This window comes from Scomber scombrus, chromosome 8, assembly GCF_963691925.1.
Source record: "Scomber scombrus chromosome 8, fScoSco1.1, whole genome shotgun sequence".
In the NCBI taxonomy this organism is placed as follows: Eukaryota; Metazoa; Chordata; class Actinopteri; order Scombriformes; family Scombridae; genus Scomber; species Scomber scombrus.
In genome coordinates, this window is record NC_084977.1 from 22,321,846 (window position 1) to 22,343,267 (window position 21,422).

The 21,422-nt window shown below is 37.3% G+C and overlaps 1 protein-coding gene across 2 annotated transcripts in view; it reads right to left on the minus strand.

Moving 5' to 3' along the window:
* Nucleotides 1-21,422, minus strand: part of rabgap1l (RAB GTPase activating protein 1-like) — a 119,944-nt gene that overhangs the window by 94,504 nt on the left and 4,018 nt on the right. For both annotated transcript variants that reach the window (XM_062423863.1, XM_062423864.1), the window contains exons 2-10: nt 17,693-17,919; nt 17,290-17,425; nt 14,274-14,484; nt 11,565-11,739; nt 10,757-10,914; nt 8,917-9,027; nt 7,176-7,242; nt 6,661-6,763; nt 3,535-3,701 (exon numbers count right to left, since the gene is read on the minus strand). In XM_062423863.1, the coding sequence (XP_062279847.1) occupies nt 3,535-3,701; nt 6,661-6,763; nt 7,176-7,242; nt 8,917-9,027; nt 10,757-10,914; nt 11,565-11,739; nt 14,274-14,484; nt 17,290-17,425; nt 17,693-17,830 (1,266 nt within the window). In that variant the 5' untranslated portion in view covers nt 17,831-17,919. The remainder of the gene's footprint in view (nt 1-3,534; nt 3,702-6,660; nt 6,764-7,175; nt 7,243-8,916; nt 9,028-10,756; nt 10,915-11,564; nt 11,740-14,273; nt 14,485-17,289; nt 17,426-17,692; nt 17,920-21,422) is intronic.

The following is a 21,422-nucleotide window of genomic DNA, read 5'->3' on the forward strand; positions in this document are numbered from 1 at the left end:
ATTAAATAATAACAGGACCAAATCAGTATGAGCTCAGAGACAAGATAGACTAAAGAAATGCAGAAGAGAACAAAGACACCAGCTGACTTGACCTTGAGTGTCATAAGCTACTGATGTTTATTTCTGGTCTATTCAATTACTGTAGTGCTGTTGCCTCTCTCCTCCACCTAGTAGAATGGATCAATGAGTGGCATTGATCTGCCCACTCCCATGGCCTCTAATGACCATCTCAAGTCAGTGATGAGAGGCTTAGGTAACACATTTGCTTTGCTATGGCCTCTGTGAATTGTTAACCGTAAGTGGTAAATCTTTTACACTGATGAAATTGTGACAGAAACTTGGGCCAAAATAGTCCACTGTACTGACACAGTATCAATTACTGTGGGTTTTTAATAAGAAAAAGGGTCACAGAGTATTGCTTGTTGAAAAGAAAAAAGAACTGCTCTTTCTGCTAAATATTATTCTGTGAGATAAATACCATGTCAACTCACAAAATAACAGTACTGCCTTAACTATTAATTCACAGATCGTTTTAGCATCATCAACGGTTTCTCTTTTAAAAAGCAATCTTCACCCGTTAAATAATTGTGGCATTTCACAGAAAACCTGATATCACACTCTACATTTGTTACCATTAACTTCTAGATGTTGTCTTAAGCTTTTTTGTGTTTATCTACAAATATGAAAGCTGATAACTGATATTTTGTTGATTTTTTCCCAAGCACCGGAGAAAATGTAAGGGGGGTAGCTCAGGAAAGGTAGCTTAAGCTCAAATTTTGAATTGGTTATCTGAATGTAGAAGAGTTACTGCAGATCTTAAAGAAATGTCTTTAAAAAGGTGCAGCGTGTAGAACTGAGAGGATTTTAGCAGAACAGACTTGGCAGAAATTAGTTATAATTTTCATAAGTTTGTTTTAATTAGTGTAAAATCATCTGGAAATTCAGAATCATAGGGTTTTTGTTACTTCAGAATGAGCCTTTTATATCTACATAGGGAGCAGGTTCTTTTCCACAGAGGCTGCCATGTTGCTCCGTGCGCAGTGAAAATCTAATTTTAAGGTGTGGGCCTACGAGCAATATTTGTGACATCACAAATCGTTTGGGAGCCAATCACAGTCCAGTATACAACTTACACAAGTGTGATTTGGAAACTTGAAGCCTCCAGTGCACAAACACTCAGAATAACTTTAGAATGAAGTAGGACATCTGGTGTCTAATAGTTAAACTTTTGAAATGAAAAAATATTTGTACACTTACAGGTTCTGGTATTTGTGATGAGGGAGAAGGAGTAGATGTCATTTGAAGGATTTTAACAAGATCATTTAACTTATCCTTTGTGAAAAAACCATATCAGACACAAATTCTTGTTGTACAGTAGAGTATTATATATACATCTTAAAAACAGGTATTTGGGGGCAGGGGGGTCTTTAATCTTTCTAAATGCTTTTGGAAAGACTTGGATTAGAATTTCCCAGTAGCAGTCTTGACTTAGTCTTAAACCTCTCAAAATCTGGTCCTCAAATGAATGTGACAGGACTCAATGTCTCAATCAACTTGACACAGATGTTTTCACCTACATCCTACACCTTGTTTATTTCCAAGTAAAGCAGACAGAGAAAACATTCTGAGAAGTTGGCATCAATAATGATTCCCTGGTACTTCAGCTAGCTAATGACAGTTTTTTGGCAAAATAAGACAATGAGACTACATGCAAGTGTGTGTGTGTGTGTGTGTGTGTGTGTGTGTGTGTGTGTGTGTGTGTGTGTGTGTGTGTGTGTGTGTGTGTGTGTGTGTGTGTGTGTGTGTGTGTGTGTGTGTGTGTGTGTGTGTGTGTGTGTGTGTGTGTCACCTCCGATTGCCATCTTCCAAAAAAACCACCACACAATATTATCTTTTAATTAGCTCTTAACCACAGCACCAGTCCAACACTCTTCCATTTACTGAGGAGATAACTAGAGAGGCAATCAGGCGGACGAGTCAGACCGCCGCTGTTAATTACCCACACGCCAATAATGAGACAGAGCCTCTTATTAGCTCCCTACAATCCAAAGCTTCCCCACACTCCACTGCTTTGCCAGCTCCCCACAGTCTACTAAAGGAGATCTGCTTTTTAACAGGGGAGAAGAGGCTTATGGCTTGACTGCATTTTTTTAAATCTTAAAGCACCTGCAGCAAATGCTCTGGCTGAGTGTCCTTGTGTTGGTGGGAGGCAACAGAATGTGCTCTCTTCACTCTCTCTCAGCACATTCTAATCAGACAAGTTGTGAGGAAACTCAAAAGGGCAAACATTTCAGGGGTGTGATGAGAACCATTAAGAGATACAGGAAGGATAGAGTTCATTTGCTGCTATCAACAAAACACATCACATCAGTGGACTGTGGTTGCTAATTATTTGGCTGCCAGACATCAGCTCATAAGATCATTTTTGCAGGTGGGGTTTTGAGTGCACCCCTACAAACACTACAAATCCTTAAATCCCACATTTTGAAGTACAAAACAGATCAGACACAGAAATTGTGTTGTGGGAGGAGTAGGAAAGCATGTTGACTGTCAACAACAGATTTAGCTTGACAATGAGGGGAGGACAGTTAAAATACAGTAGGAGGAAAAAGTGGGAGAGGCATAGTTGGAAAAAGAGAAATACAAGTCATCCGATAAAACAATTGCATTTTTCAGAATGTTTCTTAAGCCCTTACAACAACCAGCTCTCTTGAGTAAAGCATTTGACTGGTCACTGACAGACCACCACGCCTCCAAGCTACCTGCTCTGACCTCCTCCACTCCACCCATCCTCCAAGTTGCGCCTCCACTCACTCTGCTTTTCCCTGGGTTTTGTGGAGAGCTTGGGTTGAGTGGGAAATTGATGTTGTTGTGAGCCTTATGGCCCTATGAGACATACATGATATTGGGCCATATCAATTTTACTTGAATAACCTTACACATTTAAACCAGTAATAGCACTTTTATATCATTACATTTTAACATTTCGATTATTTTTGAATACTTGTCCTTGTCATGAGTCCTAATTACAATATGGAGAATGTGTGAGGAACGCTTTGGGTAAACACTGATGTTAAGATATTCATCTGCAACAATTAGTCCGTTAATCGATCGACAGAAACGTAATTGGGACGTATTTTGATAATCAAGTTATAATTTTTTTATTTTTCAAGCAAAAATTGCAAAAATGAATTCGATCCAGCTTGTCAAATGTGAACATTGGACTGTTTGGTCCGTGTTTTGACACTCATCAAAGAAGCATAATCGTTTGTACTGGCTACTGGGTATTCCCCAGTGTTTTACACTCTGTGGCTCATTCCAACCCTGATATCAAATAAGTACAGTCAGAGAACCTAACAACCAACCAAAAACCCACCAACCAATCACCAAATGGGATACAACCTGCCTAAAAGCAAAACATTTTTGGTTTAAACAGATATTTGAACCACAAACATAGGAATTCACAAAATATAAAATTGTGTGCAAGTTCTATAAGGTTCTATATATAGGTTGTAGTAGTTACAGTAGGGATACCTGTCTGAGGCTGAGGTAGAAGGTGTCACTGAAGGTCTTACGGCTGAAGTACCAGAAACGTTCATTTGACGGATAAACCCTGACCAAAGTTTCCAGCAGGAAACGAACTGGCTCCACCACCTCAGTCACTACCAGGTCCACTGCCACTGTTACGTAAACCTGCTTATCTGGAGGAAACCAGAGAGAAAAAGAAAGAAGAAAAAAAGAAACAAGACAATTAATTATTTTAAATATATTTTGATTAATCTTAACTATGGACTTGTTCACCAAATTTAAATGAGCAAAGCCAGTCAGTGAAGTCCATCTAAACAGTTTCAACACTATTATAAAGGTTGAATTATAGCATCAGGAAAACATCCCTACAGTATTTCACTGTAGCTGCCAGAGCATTCAAAATATAACCAGCTTCTGAAATGTCCACCAGCCAAAAACTGGTACACATTTGTAAATCTACACTGGCCTCTTAAGAAGGAACGCAACGGTCACTTATGAGGGTGAGGTTAGTTTCTATTTTAATAAATACACTGGACTCCTAAAACAATCTCATGTTGATAAACCGATCCACTGGTTTCTTCGGTTGGGTTGGCAGGCAGGAAATCAACACCATGCATCCATTGGGGATGCCACACCCTCTAGTGGATAAAGACATAACCATGATGTCTCTAACTTCACAAGCAAAGTATAATACAACACAATTTCATTAGTGAAAATGTTTGTCTGGCTAGATGAGCTCTGAAGATTGAACTAAACTATTTTCATAGTGCAGCAGGGGACTGCAGATGGCCAAAAACCTACTAATCCCTTAATGCCTCCATTTTGGGGATAGTCTAAATTATAAAGGAGGAATGAACAACTGGAAAAGAAACAAATGCTCTGGAGAAGTAATTTCACAATAGAAGGGTTTTGTTATTTTAAATCAGATTGTGGAGGTGCACAAAAGTATGTATTATTAATTACAATTATGTAAAGCACAGAATGCTAATAGTCCCTTAGGCATAAAAAGAGTAAGTAGTACAGTAAAAGAATTTTTTTTATTATAGATATATCATTATTATTTATATACAAAGTATGATAATAATGAAGACATGAATCCATTTGCTGCCAATTTTAAATCAGACATTCATCAGAGCTGGAACAATTCAGTGATCGATTGACTGATTACTTGTTTGTCTCAATGATAATTTTGACTGTGACCAATGCTTCTAGTAGTAGTAGTAGTAGTAGTAACAGTAAGAAAACTGGTTTCAGACCCTTCACTCCCCTTCAGCAGTCAAGCAATCATGGACAAAAACATTATCCTGCATCATTATAACATCAAGACACCATGATAACATATTCATAATTCATATGTGCTTTCAAGTATAAAGTAATATAGTGAATAGTTATATGAATTTGTGTCACTGTTATTGAACAGCATGGAAAACTAAAGTATTGAAACACAGTGTACAAACAGTAACTTGTTTAAAATCTAATTTTATAATGGGATTTATAATAGGATTTCTCTCTCATAAATAATTTAGACATCAATATAACAATCACAGAGTGTGTGCATCAACTCTCAAATCACTTCTCTCTGCTGGTAAGGAAGTGAGAAGAATTTACAAGTGGATGCTGCAGATGCGTGTGTGTTTCACTTAGTCGGACTTTACACTGCCTGACGTCTCTAAAGGTAGACTGCTTTGACAGACCTGCCATCTACCTTCAAGTCAAACTCTCTGAGCCTTCGAGTCAGCAAGTTGCCAAGTTGTCTAATTTGTTAGCTGTAATGGATTCAGTGAGGCAAGTTCTCTGCCCAGACACACTTGGTATACTGCTCAGTGGGATTCAGCCTCAACACATGTTAATACTTCCCCATTAAAGAAGATAAAATCCACTCATTTCATCTCAGGTACATCATGATAATTCAACCATTGGTGTGGTAATATCCTGGTAGATGGGTAGACTACAGCTTCTATACATTTTACACCACAGATAACATAAAAGACTGTAACAGGATTGCTTGCAACCAAAATGTGCACTGATACCCATGTGTGGCTATTTAAGTTGGCTATACTGCAAATCTGCCTGCACAAAAGTGGGTGACCACCATACACCTGTGACATACTAATCTGAGCACTGAGTTCTAAAAAGTAAGTTCATGAAAATAATCTACATAGTCCTCTCTTTTATGAACAAACATTTTGGCATATGGCAACTCTATTTTATAACCATAATGTGTTCATGAGTATTTGCTTTTGCGGTTCTACATCTTAATATTCAGATAACAGTTATGATCAAATCATTAAACTACTACATTTATGAGTATTATACATGTAGTGAGTATATTACCCTGAATTATGTTGTTATATTTTCATCCAGTAGCAGATACAACATGTGCAGGTGTCACAAAAAAGCACTGTTCTCATTTCCATCATTAGTATCATGAGTGATCATGCAAAATCAAGAGCTCCCTAAATGAAGAGCTATTACATAGCAAAGTGTATGAAGTTCAAAACCCACATAGCTACAATATAACATCTCGGTAAGAATAATCCCGAAAAGCTGTTTTTAATTAATTATTTCACACGGGTGAGTGGCTCCTACCTGATTCAATGTGTTCACACTTCCATGTGTGAAAACATGCCAAGCTTTGACTAGCTATGGTTCACAAGGCCAAATACCAGACTATATGTTATGCTAGATAACAGATGAAAACAAATATCACATCCAAACTCTAATGCAAGCACTGCATAACAGCCAGATGTGAAATTGAGCCATGTGCAGTTACATGTCACATTGTCATTACTGTTTGGAAAAATTCCTACTTCAAATGTTTGTGAACACCCAGTAACCAGGCACGGTGTCAAGGGGAAACACAAAACACACATGAATGCGATAAAGTCCACAACAAAAAAAACAAAAAAATGTTACTGGCAAAAGTAAAGACTAAGTAAAGGAGAAAATTCTAAATCAATTGTATTAATGCATAGTTGAATCTTATCAGTCAGAGATTGCTAGTTTGTTAACTTTGATAAGTTACATAGAAATGTAAAATTTCAATGTTTGAAAGTTCAAAGTCTGAATATTGATGACACTGTGACAATATGTATGGAGATTACATTATAGTAGAAAATAAGTCAGTCTCACCTTTAGGTGTGTCTTCATTCAGCGGCTGGAAGACCGCCATGTTGGGGTTCCATGTTCCTGTGATGACGTAGGCCTTCCCATCAGAGCTCTTTCCCATCGACTCCTATGTAGATATTAATTCATAGCTTATGTTTTTCTTGTTTACACAAAACTGCAGTGTACTTTTTGTAAAATGTTGAATATGACTTATATAAATAGATATAATAATATTATAGTTTGAAAAAGGTAAGAATAGTCTGTAAAACTTGTTTTGAGCAAGAACAAAAGTAAAAATATTTTATCAATAGAAAGTGGGGGATTTTACTTACAGTATACTTAACCTTAAGGTGTATTCATTTCAGATATCCTTGTTCAATTCAAAAATAACTAATTAAAAAGGTGAGATATTTAATAATTCAGTGTAGTGGTTATTCTCCACAAAGTACCACAAACAAAAGACATACTACTCCCAACTATCATGAAATATTGCAATCTGTATCTTATCGATACAGGGAGTCAAACTGAGTTCTGCTCACCATGTCTAGGAGATGCATGTCGCTATTGCAAACTTTCTGACCTGGACTCAGCAGCATCCCAAAACACCTAGAAGGGAGACGCAGGAGGTAAATCCACAAATCAATAATTCATCAATTCCACTGCAGCAGAGTGAGTCAAGTTAGTAGAGAGGTAAAGGGAACTGGAGATCTCTAAACTGACGAAACTGCACACATAAATGTAATGTTAATGTAGTATAATCTTTAATATATAATCTTTACAAGTATAATATTTAATATAACTCTGGTACAGTAATGCTACAGGAAAATAAGTGAGCCACACCTATCCCAGAAGACTTTAAGAGGCAGGAACAAATGAAAAATGTCATAAGTTGATCATCTTGGCCAGAGTTAAGATTTTATCCTTAAGGAATAGATATCTTGTGCAGTTCAGAGGAACCTACCCTGGCATGTCTAAGCCCTTTCAGTACAACAAAAAGAACTGGACAGGCTGTGGTACAGCATGACCATTCAAGAATTTTCTTGTCACCAAAGGCACAAAGGGAGTGCAAAACAAGTAGAAAAAAATACTAAAAACTATTTACACCTGTCTAAGGTTTCATTATGACATTTTTGCACAGCCAAGGCTACCAGTCCCAACAACAATATCTCCAAGTCCTCCGTGTAATCTATTCTGAAGCAGCATTGTTTATTAATGCACCACAATGATCCAGCATCATCACTTTCTAAATTTCCTTCAGCTTTGGGTTAGAGGTGCATCTCTCAGAAGTGTTCAGCAATGCATTGCACAATAAGTACAAAATGTACACTTACCCAGCTTATGTTGAGTTTGCAAAATAAGCTATCTTAGTTAGTGATATTTCAGTAGGATTTACAGGCATGAAATAGAACACATTTCCAGTAAATTACATTCTTTAAAACTAAGGCATAATGATAAATGAGAACATGAACTTTATCCACACAATACATCATGAAAAACCTATAAAGCACTTGAGAAGAATTAACCATTAAGATACAGGCAATGGCAAAAATGAATATATTAATAAAATAAAGTGTTTTGGCTGAAGACCTCAAAAAGGATCAGCTCTTAACACAGTTAAGGGTTTTCCACTGACACTAAAAATAAAGGACAGGGCAGGTGTCTGTCTCCCTCTGACAGCAGGTAAGGGAGTAAGGAAGAAAAGGGGGGTGATTAAGATGACCTACTTCTTCATCATTGCTGTGCAGCTAGACCATGTAAACACATAAAAATGTTAGAATGCAGGAAGTTGTTTTTGTTGCCTTCTGTCTGCAATATTTTCACCACTGAGTGCGTGTTATGTTCCTGTAAAAGCAGGCCAGTTCAAGCAGTCTGATGCTTTCATCTGGAAAGTCATAGTATAATTTACCATGATTAAGTTTTATTACACAGCCATAGATTTTGTTTGCTGTTTTCATTCGGACCCAGCATGTTTAGAGCAATGTTTTTTAGCTCTACATCATAATCTTCTTTAATTCAGTTAATTTGTCTTACATATTCTGGTGGTACAGCACCATGATAGTTGAAAAGTTCAAACTATATTAAGTTTAGCCTATGTCATGATAAAAGTAAGAAACACAGTAAAGCACCTTTGATGATACTTTGCAAACAAAAATACCCCAGGGGATGGATACCAGGGCCTCATCATGCATCGTCTCTTTTTAGAAAAACACCAGAAAAGCAATCAAAGTGTCTTTCTGCGTTGAATCTGAACACATTAGGTCTTGAGACTTACGACCTCACCTCTCAATGCCCAACTCCTTGTTGCACATCTGCTGAACTGAAACAACAACTTTTTTCTGGACACCCTGCCTCAGCTTGAAGTAGAACTTATCTCTGTCCTTAGGGACTGGACTGTGGAGAGGAAGAAAGAAAAGGGGTGTTACATATAACCTAGAGATTTGTCTACATTTTTATTTTGTGTATTGTTTGTACTGTGATATTTTTTGAGCTGATGATGAGTGTATACTTAATTTCTGTTGTTTTGTGTACTTTTCTTGAAAAAGATATCCCTCACCTTAACATGACTAACCCAGTTAAACATGCAATATGAAATGGTTTCTGCTGCTTTCTGAACAACTACTGAGTCTTTTTTTTTTTCAGAGTAGAACATATAACATCAATAAAATGAAAACCCATCTCTAAAATTGTTGATATTATAGGAAATATTAGTGTGCCAGTAAGCTTTACGGTTTCTATGGATAAACAATAAAAGAGAGCTGCAATAATATTTCAGTCTGGTTGCATATAAAACTGAAGGTCCTATTTTAACCACACAAATACAACAATGAGCACATGTGGTAGGTCCTAGGCGCACAGACTGTGTGGGTGTCCCCATGAGCACCTGCTATTTTGGTTCATGCATGTGTAGCAGTGCAAAGTACAGAAGGACCGGATGAAGGTGAATACAGATCAGCAGGTAGAATTTATATGACTGATTTGGACCAACACCGTTTCAGCCAAGAGTCACAAAGGTTAGTAACTAATGTTATACAACAGCTTTTGCACTGCAATGTGTTTCAAGAAACAAACATAAGACATCTATTTTGCTGGAAAGAAAGTCTCCCACATAAAAAGGCAAAATATATATCCCTGTGTATGTTTATTTTGCCCGGTGTTGTTCTTAGGCAATTCAATGAAGGTAAACACATTATGAACGGCCACGTGTAACAGCAATGCACTCTGGTGCAGCACTTCTCTAATCAGAGGCTGCAGATTTATCAACACATCATTCCTGCTGCCTTCAGATGCTGCAGGGATTTAATGAACTGAAGGGGAAGCTGTTTTCAGCATCTGAGACTTCTGTTTTCAGAGCAATGTCTAGGACTAAATTTCAACCAAAATACAACAACTGGCTTTGCGCTGCTTCATTTGGTTGCTGCCTGGTCGTTGGGCCTCCTCGAAAATAGGGCCCAGTGTCTCTTCGAGCAAATATTGATCATACATTGGCAGGTTTTATTGGTATAGGCCTTCATAGATTGTTCTACACCGATTGAAGAGTCAGACAAAGCCCAATTTTGCTTTTAATGGTTAAAATTAGTGATAAAAAATGAATGCCTCTTTTGGATCTCTAACCACATAGACTAATAATTACCAATGGAAGTTTTGTCTCATTTAGTAGCTTCTTCTCTAAGCCCAGGTTTGTTTTGTCTTGTTCTGTTACCTGCTTCATGGATTTACTGTAATATGTGGTCTTATATTGCATTTAAAGTAGAAAATATTCAAAAAAATTATTGCAGCGGCACATTAAACCTTTCCAACTACAAACAGATCTGTAATACCAACTGTCCCGAGCTGATAAGAAACAGAGTGTGTGTGTTTATGTGTATAATTTGTATGTATTAGAGGGTTTTCCAAGAAAAATGAAATAATGTGGTTGCTGTACAATTAAATTATACCATAGCATGATTATTCTATTTCAAAAGAAGGTTTTTTGTGCAATTTTGGCATATACTATAAATATTGTTCCTACTTTTAAATGAATAGGACCATTATGCTATTTGTAGAATTTTGGGGAGACATCTATAGCATTATTTTCAGGCTTGTGTGTACCTACATGTGTGTGTATTTGTGGACTCAGTACCTGTAGTTGCCCTTGCCATCATCCTCTTTTATCTCCAGTGAGACAGTGAAGGTGTAGAGGTTACTGTCAGGAAGACTGCACATCCCTGCGTCCCTGATATCTGCCGGCCGCGAAGAACGCCGAAAGGCTGTAGAGAAACTGTACAAGATGCGACTAACCTGGAGGCAACAGGATGAGAGAAGATGATTAATAAAAACTGAAAACCTAATATTTACAAATATTTTTAAAATAAATACTTTTTTATTGGAAAGCAACCAAAAGAAAATGAATAGAAAGTTGCAAATATAAATGAGTTAATATAATCATTATAAGCAAATAAAAATTAACACAACATGGACATTAAAAAATACTGTAAGAAGAAAAGAGTGTAATTAACTAGAAAATATTAGAAAAAACTACAATAGACAACAACAGTGCCCTCAGCTGGTTAACCAATGTCAGTACTAATACAGCAGGACTGTAGTGAGTGTCTGTTTGCTTTTTATAAAAGTATACTGGTACATAAAAAGAAGAAATGTCTCTTCTTAAGTCATGATGGAAGATATGGGTATTTGTGGTAGTTTAGATTAAGATCTCAATTTTGCCCTTTAAGAAATAAAATAGTTTACACAATATAAAGTGAAACAACTGACAACATTAAATAGTCATTCGTCCGCTGTGGTTCTGGTTCACACACCCTGACCTAAAAAGATTTGTTACCAAAATAAGTGCTGCTGTCACTCCCCTTGCACAAGACAGGATGAAGTGCTTCATGGAGGAGTGAAAATCATACTAAGCTGCAGTGTGTAATACTGCCTGTGTAACTCACAGCCTCTTTGATGTGGCAGGAGAAGACGTGAATCTGGAAGTCCTCAGAACTCCGGTAACTCTCAGTAAAGGAGAAGCAGTCACTTTCCACAGAGCCCTCCTGTCCACGAGCACAGAACAACACCTTGTATAGAGGGAAGGAGGCAATCTCTGTACCTGTGGCCTGGTCCACAATCCTGGGGAGAGTTATTTAATTATATGTGAATATATGAACTATAATCAATTTACCTATTCAACATAATGTGAATTTGCAAACAATGGCCTAAAGATCAGATAACATGTTATTTTATGACTAATAATCAATTGTGCCATCAATTAGCAAGTTTAAGCATGTTGCTTTTCATATGAAATGAATACCTTCATAAGGTTTAACCTGCTCTTCACATATACATTTGAGACCTGAGAGCCAACAACTCAAACAATGTGAAACTTTTGGTGATCTTGTGTGTTAACATTAAATTGGTATTGGATATTATTTTATAACTTAGGGTTCTACATACTTTACTGTACTGGAATTGAAACCTCTATAAATGACATTAAACTTTATAGTCATACAAGTCTCCATTTAGTCAAAAGGAAAATCTTCCACGTCACCAACAGCCCACAGTACAGATACTACATTTATCTACACCAAACATTTTTACAAAGTGGTAAAAAAAAAAAAAAGTAATGTCTCATTTCCTCTTTGCTGTATCTAAACATTTTGTTCCCTTTTCATTTTATGACTCAGGATTGTTGAGAAGCGTTTCTCCTCCTACTAATGATGTCATATCAAACTGATGTGTAATTTCACGTCTTTTGCTGGCTAACGGGCATTGGGGTAGTGGGAACCTTTACGAAGCACATAAACTATAATTATGCAATATATAACAAAATTGAGTATACCCTGGTCAATATTTTTAAAATGTTAAATATGTTTCCTTTCCCTTTGTTTTTAGACAATACCCAAGAAGAATTATGTCGATGTACTTAAAAAAACAGAAGGTTTGACTGATTAATCTATAATGAAACATCTGTATTTAAGATAGAACTGCAACAAAATAAACACACCCTTCATTGGTTTTATTTCTTAATATTTTGTATGCCCTGCTTTATTTTTGATAACAGATTCAATCCTCCTGAGCATGGATGATACCAGTCTTGCCCAGATCTGTGGAGAGATGTTCTGCCATTCTTCACAGATAATTCTTTTCAGCTGCTCTTTGCTGGAGGGGTTTTGTTGCTCTACATTCCACTTAAAAAAAGTGTTCTTTTGGATTCAGGTCAGGGGACATGCTTGGCGAAGTCAGATTGTTTCATTTTTTTCTTTTTCAAAAATGATTGCATGATTTTTGTAGTGTGTTTGGGATCATTGTCCTATTGATAACTTAATCTTCTGCCAACATTCTTGAGTCTGATCTTTTCATTCAGTATTTAGCTACAAAAACTTGCATTCACAGTGTCATTTAAGTTATTTCTCCTACACCTTTTGCACTAATGCAGCCCCATATCAGCACACTCTCACCTCTATGTTTGACAGTCAGCACTATGCAGCCACTGTGGGAGTCCTGGCCAGGTCCACGCCAAACATGCAGGACCCCATCCAACCCAAACTAATTTATTTTGGTTTCATCTGACCAAAGAATGTGTCAATATTCATCAGGCCTCTTTTCATGGTATTTAGCAAAGTTTCATCTTGCAGTATTTTGCCATTCTGTAACCAAGTAAGTTCTTTTTGGACATTCTCCATAGAGTTTAACTTCATGCAATGTCCTTCCCACTGTCTGAGCAGTGACAGAAACACCAGTTTCCACAGATAATCCTTGTGCCAAGTCAGAAGCACTTTCCCATCTGTTTTTCAATGCAAGGTTGCATAAATAGTGAATAATTGCATGCCATCCTTTTTCGAGGACAGTCACTGCACCTTCTGTTACTGGTAGTATGGGTCCTCCGGTACCTCCTAACCACTCCTGCAACTGAATTTTGTCTTCTGTTCAGTAACCTACTGATAATCTTATACTTTCTCTCATCTTTATGACCTTCTCACATCTGGTTTCTTACTTCTTCAGATAATTCATAATATGAGGAGCCATGTTTGAATAGACACAACCCAGCCAAAGTTGTGGTGTTCACAGGTCCCATTATAACCTTGTTCAGGAAGTGACACTGATTTGGAGGTCACAGGTGTAATCATTTTAGTTTCAGCTTTCACAGGTGTTCTCACTCACTACTAAACTCTGACATCAAGTTTGTATTATGAGTCCTGTATTTTCAATGTAATCTATTTCTAATTACAAATAAGATCAATATCTTCACACACATCACCCTAAAATACTACAATTATAAGATAATACAATTTTTAATTGTTTAACATTTTAGTGATATTGCACAGAGATGTACTCGGTATACTGTATATAACCAGTTCTGTGTGTTACCTAAAACAAAGTGATGCAGTCGTCAGACATGTCCTATGATTACTTTTGCTTAAAATGCCTAAAACAGTTATAATTGTTTTCTGTCATGACCACATAATGATTATATGACAAGTCTTATAACAAGTCCATCCTGCCATAAATATTGTTTTGTCACACATAAATATTTATCACTAGAAAACTCTGTGTAATGTCTTAATAGACTATTCTAATTGAACTAAACTAACTAACTAACTCAATCTATTTCTCTCCATCTCTCACAATCACACACAGAGTCTCTGTCTTAATGCACGGCTGACCTGACAGAGCCATCTGGTCCACAGGGAACATGCAGGGTGATGGGGATGGGGATGGCACTCTCAGCTCGCAGGGTGGCCATTGCCCTCTGTGCCTCTCCTTCGTTGCGTGGGGCTTTGACCCAGGTACAGCCCAGGTAGGACAGCTTGTTAAACTGAACGCTGTCTTCTTCCAGGACAGTGGGGCTGGATGGTGCCGGACATGCTGATGCCTCTGTGGACAGACAGAAAGTGTGTGAGAGGTTGTACTGTACTGGGGTTTTTCTAAAAAACTGAAACCTGTTTTGGGGGTTTCTGTTCATATTCAAAACTAAATGGAAGTCTACTTCTCTACTGGTTACTAACATTTTATCAAAATGTTTAGCTTAGATAAAATAACAGCATTCAAAAACAACATATCCCACAAGTCTGGCATGAATAGTCAGACAACATTTTGTCAAATTTCCTGTATTTTCACATCCTGTAGCCTAGCAGCTTTACAACAGATTGGTGCATTTGAGAAGACAAAGACATAAACACAATGGTGTTAGAAGTAAAGATAAAGAGAAGGTGACAGAGAATGACATGGGATGTTATGGGCTCTTCTTTAAAATGACCTCTGACCTGAAACTTTCACACTTCGCAAACAGGAAGCAGAACAATGAGAACGGCAGCTGGACTTCCACCAGTGACTGCCTTTTATTCTACATCATTTCCTCTTAGTTCACTCAGCAGTACTGCAGCACCAAACACTGGCACCATTGAAGATGTGAAATTAACCCAGTTATGCATGAATTATGGTAACCTCAGTCAGGATTTTTTTCCCCAAGTGTGTTTATTTCTCTTTAGGCATGAAATTTATATATATATATATGTATATATATATATATATATATATATATATATATATATATATATATATATATATATATATATATATATATATATATATATATATATATATATATATATATATTTATATATTTTTTTTTTCTTCCCCCATCAAATTACATTACATTATAATAACATAAATCATGTGATTTACAGCCAAAAAAGTTACTGCAGATGAAGTGGTGGTGTATGGGATGACACACTATTGTCCACAACTATGCCATCAAAATCCATGCATATATAAGAAAACAGCTTTTTAAGAGCTGTCCACTGTAGTGACCACTATGTGTGGGGTTAAGGGTTAACAATGAGTCAATAAATAAAGACGTGTTGCAAATGTAAAAACTGATTTCACTGTAATTTAAAATACATTTTATGTAGTGAAACAAAGTTTGTCCTCGCAAAATAAGTTTGTACCAACATGCCATTCAATGGAACTTCATTCTCGTTGAAACAACTCTGTTTTTAGTTAATCAAAATCAGTTAGGCAGAAGTGAAATTAAAATGTACTTTCCACTGCTTTGTCCTCCTACATTCAGTAGCTGATTGACCTGTTATAATAATAATTATATAATGTTGTAAAAAAAGGTTTTGATACACCTTGATTGTTAATAGTTCGATGTACTACAAACTCCACTATTAACAATATTGTTACATCTTCTATAGGACTCAGGGGGGGAAAGACAAGAATACACTTCCTTCCTGTGTGACACATGGTCTCACTTGCAGTTTCATGTCACCTGAAAGTGAAGGGCTTCATCGGAATAGCATAACACGCACAAGCATGATCCTCCACTGAATTCATCCGAAAATGTATATAGAAAGAGGTATTTTTCAGTGGAGTTTCCACTGGTCTCCAAATAATACTGATGATTTAAAAATCACACTGCAGACAAAGGGCACTAGATATGTTAAACTCATTTCAAAACCAGAACCAGGACTGAACAAAGATGGAAATGAAGCCACAACATGAGGACAGTCCTACCCCAATGTTTTCCACAGCAGAATCAAAATCACAAAAACTCTCATTCTCAATCTTGGATTGATTCATTGATGCCCCACCCCCACCCCTTTTAACCCCTAAGAGTTTCTCTAATATGGTGATATGCACTTTACTTTGAATACCATTACTGCTCTGTTCTTATGCCTTAACTGTGACTCTCACAGTTGAATTGATGTTGTTTCCCTTTCTAGAGTGCTATAATAACAACATTTTAAACAAAAAAATCTCTCATTCTAATACACAATTATCATGTGGTGACTTCATAAATCCTAGATAATTAGTATACTTACAGTGCACAATGAATGCAGTTTTAATAATGAAATGTCCTGGTGGGATTTGAACCTGACTTGTCTTGCTGCCACTGAGCTGCACAGAGCGTTACATCTACCGCTGTGTTGGTTGTTTGTGCACTGTCTGTCTCAATATGTCTGTTGAGCTGTCTGGGCCAGGCTGTCCTTACTGATATACGAGGCAGCTAGGAGTTCAGATGCCAGTCTTGCTAATCTTATTTTGGTATGTCAAAGGCATGTCCGCAGCTACATTTTTCAAGGCATTCTGTTCAGTTTTTAAAGGGTGCTTTGCACTTTGTTTTTTCCACTCTCTGACATTAAATTCCAGTGAAAATGAAAAGATTCATACTTACTTGAATCTCTGAAACCTATAATAAATCCCATAATAACTTTAAGAGAGAAAGGATTTTAAAAAAATTTAAAAAAGAGGAAAACACTACTTTTGTTTCCAACATTTTTCAATTATGGCCTAAGCCTTTAAGTTTTGCCTGAACTGATCCATCATGTCATCCATATTTTGTAACACATTACCTCCTAAATTATATACATCCAAGGGCACTAAAGTATGGCAATGAAGATATACTTACTGCCAGAGTGACACTAGTCAGTTCCTCTTATTATTATCAGTATCAGTAACACAATAATTGAGGAAGTTTTCTGCTGCAGCCAAACGATAAAACAGTTAGAAAAAATAACAATACACAATTAGCAAAAGATTGTACTAACTGGAAGTAATATTGATGCAGTGAGTATAATATACTTGTCAACCAAGTTGTGATGAATGGTTTGGTGAATGAAAGAACTGCTGCCTGCGAGTAGACACAATGACTGTAAATGAACCTGAAAGAGTGTATACCTGGAGGTTGGCTCTCTGTGTCCTTGTGCTTCTCCATCTTTTCCACGCTGCTCTTTTCCACCTTCACTTCATCATCGTCATCATCCAACACTTCCTCCATGGCTTTCTCCAACTGCTCACTCCCATTCCAAGACATCTGATGGAGAGAGGAAAGGACAACACATTGAGGAAAGGGGGCAGAGAGAAAACAAGGGAAGAGAAAGACAGGGTGAAGAAAAAGATTCATGCAGATACAGAACAAGAGACAGTGGAGGATCTCAGTTTAAGTTAACTAAACTAATTAAAGAGAGACAAAAGGCGTGTCCATCTTGTTTCAATTGCTGTCAAATCCTATGTGGGCATGAAAATAATATGTTACATGGTTCTGATCAGATGTAAAAGTCTGTCACTGTGTGGTTCTGACCTTCAGTCTTGGTTTGCCCTCAGAGCTATGTGGTGACCCAGCAGCGCTGGACTGTACCAGAACAAACTCCTCACTGGTGACGGTGGCCACGGACTCTGTAGAGCTGCTTACTTTGCCCAGTGAGGAGCTGTCATCCATGGTTAGCTGGTTTTCTCAGGGTTGGCTGGGGAGACCAAGATTAAAGCTCTCCCCGTCCCTCTCCTATCCACCCAGCTCTGTAGGACAGTCTGCACAGAAAACAAAGAGAGCAGTATTAGATTGTGCAGATGTTTTCTGGTATTCTGATGTACATTTTAAGCACCATACTGTAAAGTCAGGAATACTTTAAGGGACAGTTACATAACTGATTAGTAGGGTTGGATATCGGTACTTGATAACTTCAAGGAATGGACCGAAATAAATCGATACCAAGTACTATCGAAACATCTCCCGTCAAACGATACCTGCAATCGATCCTTTTTGCACCCAGAGCTAGAAAATATGACTATTTGTATGGACATGCTCACAGCCAATCAGCGCAAGCATTTGATTTAATACAACATGTGATTGGCCCACTGCTACCCCAGGTAGGTTACGTTAGGTTACAGTAAAGGTACAGTGTGCAGCAACACCAAACCACAACACACCCTACCACCAAACACCAACACACCAAAGACATACCAGACACTGACCACTGGCTGTGGTTTTGCAGGCCATGTTTTACGTAACGTCTGCGCCAACGCTTCTCCAATCCCCCACCCTACTACCTCAGATTTAATTATGACAGCCCGGAGGTAAGCACAACTTGTAAATCCAACCGCAAAGCTTCTGTTGCACCACTTATAAAAGTGTTGTCAGTGCTTGAGGGTGTGATTAAGTGTTATTCAGATCACTCAGGTATTTGCCGGTCGCCTGTCACAGACTCTTATAGGCCCAAGCCGGCAACTAAATATGGTTAATGAGCTTCTCTTCATTATGGATCCGGATGGCTCTATTTCCAACATTCTTGCTCATACTTTACCTGATAAACCTCCCACAATTAAGTGTGTGTGCGTGTGTGAAAGGTTTATCCAGGATAAGAAGAGAAAAGACTGTTATGGCTGTCCCTAACAGTAAATAAACATTTGGTTTGATATTGTGCCTTGTTTTTATGGTAATGAAGACTTTAACTGCAGTTTGGACATCAACAGAGCAGCCCCTGAGAGCAAAAACAGTAACAGTATGACATCATTTTCACTACATGTTACATCAAGCTGGCTCATTAATTTACCAGGAGGTGGACTACACCACAAACATGTCTTCAAGCTAGTAGATACCTGGCTATATGCACATAAGCAAGCATATTATTTTAACATGTAAATAATAAAGTTTTGTTTTTTATTATTTAAGAGAATCAAATTAAAAAAGATATATAATATTTACACCTTTTAAACTTTAGTTACGTTACGTTACGTTACGTTACGTTAACCAGGGATCAGAATAAAGAATCAGATGGCAGACAAACTGCTTTCAGCTTTCACAAACCACGATTACCTCCCACTAAGCATATTTACAAATGTATTATAACTACAGTAAATACAGTATTAAGATGTTGAAACAACATGTCAAAGTGACACACCCTTAAGTAACACAAATATCAGTGCACCTACTTCCTTTTTATTTTATCCATGTATTTAATTTGAATTCACTTAATGGGTTTCATTTCATTAACCCTTAACCCTTTTTTACAAAACATGTAATTCTGGAAAATAATGTGACTGTGCAGAGACAACCATTATATGTTTATATTTTATATGTTTATATTCTGATTCATAATTACTCTCTACACCAATTCACAATCATACATTCCCCCTCAGTGATTAATACATGTTTTATTAATCATGTGGAAAACAGACACATTCACTATGTTATGGTCCAGGAGAACATTTTATAGAATACAACAAACATGTTTAAATGCTGATTTTTTTTTATTTTTAAATGAACAGGTCAAACTTGTACATTTGCATAAAAAATGTGTATCAGTTTCACACACAAAAAAGATGCATTTTATTTCCATTTGTGTACACTGTGGGTCACGTTAGGAAAAGTCTGTATAGGGTGTTTTTACAGTTCTCAAATATAAAAAGGGGGTCAAATTTGACACTGAACAGTAGGGAAGGGTTAAAAGGTGTCAAATATCTGCCTACCTTGCTAATTTCAGAGTGCTATTTACCTTCAAAAAGTTGTTACTTAAAAACAGGTATTGTTAAAGGAACAGTGTTATCCTATAATCAGTATTGTCTTACATTAAATATACAATAATCACTGTGTGTTATGTGTAAATACTGCACAGCCCTAGCAGCAACCAAGCAGCTCTTGGTTCTGCAGCATTAACGATGAGGCTGTGGAGGAGCACACTCATATAAATATAAATACCCACGTAGTTGAGAACAAATGCATAAGGGAGGCATTCATTCACAAACAGTGACGTGATTACATGCATACAAAAGTATTCATACACTCTTAACCCTGGCAAATTACACCCATACACAAACATGTGCACACACAGACATACATGAGGAAAGTAACAGGGTCACATGCTCCAATCACACTTATTCAATTACATAGACCAGCGTGAAACAGAGGAGCAACACTCCCATTCATTCACTTACACGAGGAGGAATTACGAGGAGAAGGAGCCCAGATCAAACAAACAGATAGCAACAGGGAATGCAGGGAAACTGGGTGTAATTTTGAACAAAAGTCTGCCATCGTCAGTCCTGTTGGAGCTCCTGTCTCTCCTCCTGAAATCAGGCTGGACCTGAAGTATGCGGTAAACACACTTCAGCCAAACTGGACCGGCAATTAATCATGGTCACTTAATGTTGACTGTGCAAGTAAAGTACAGAACATCCCAGAGCTCACTCTCTCAATCTCTCTCACACACACACAAGCACCACAGAGTATTTGGTTTAAGAGATAAACGGTAAACTACAGCTGCACCTGCTAAATTACTTTTCACCAGCAAAAAGGAGAAAAAAAACAGATAGATAAAAAGAAAGACAAACAAAGATCAGCTATAGCTTTTCAAATGTTATGTCCAAACTGTCGCCATAAAATGTGGTAGGTGACTCTGATTTATTGATTAAAGATCCATTTCAAACACCATGATTACATGCATGCAGCAGTACTTGCTATCATTGTGTAGCCGGCCAATCTCTTCCTCTCTGGCTGCAACTCAACTGTAAACATGGTAGCAAATTTGCACCCAGTCATTACAAGCCTGCTCCACCAATATGGTCCCAGTTGGCATCCTCGCTACCCAACCACTGCCGCCTGTATGGAAACTGTGACTGGTCAGTGGTGCAGACAGTGCTGCACAACACCCACAGACACTGAGTTAACCAGACACATTACGTCTGTAAGGGTGTGTGTGCGTCTATGGGCTGAGTTGCCCTGCTGTTTGGTTACTGATACAGAGTCAACAGACACTAATGAACACTGTAAAGCTGCTAAAGCTTAGTTGATTCATTGATTAAAACACTGAAGATTTTATGGTTCCAGGCTCTTAAATGTGAGAATTTGCTGCTTACATTGGTCTTAAATTTATATTCAATTGAATCTTTTTGGGCTGTATTTCAAAAAGCAAAATAATGTATCTGAATTAGTTACACTGTGCTCTAGGATACTGTCATAGACATTTGTCAATGTTTTCTGATGTTTTATAAAGAACTAATCTATTAAATCAAGAACATATAGGAAGATTAATTGA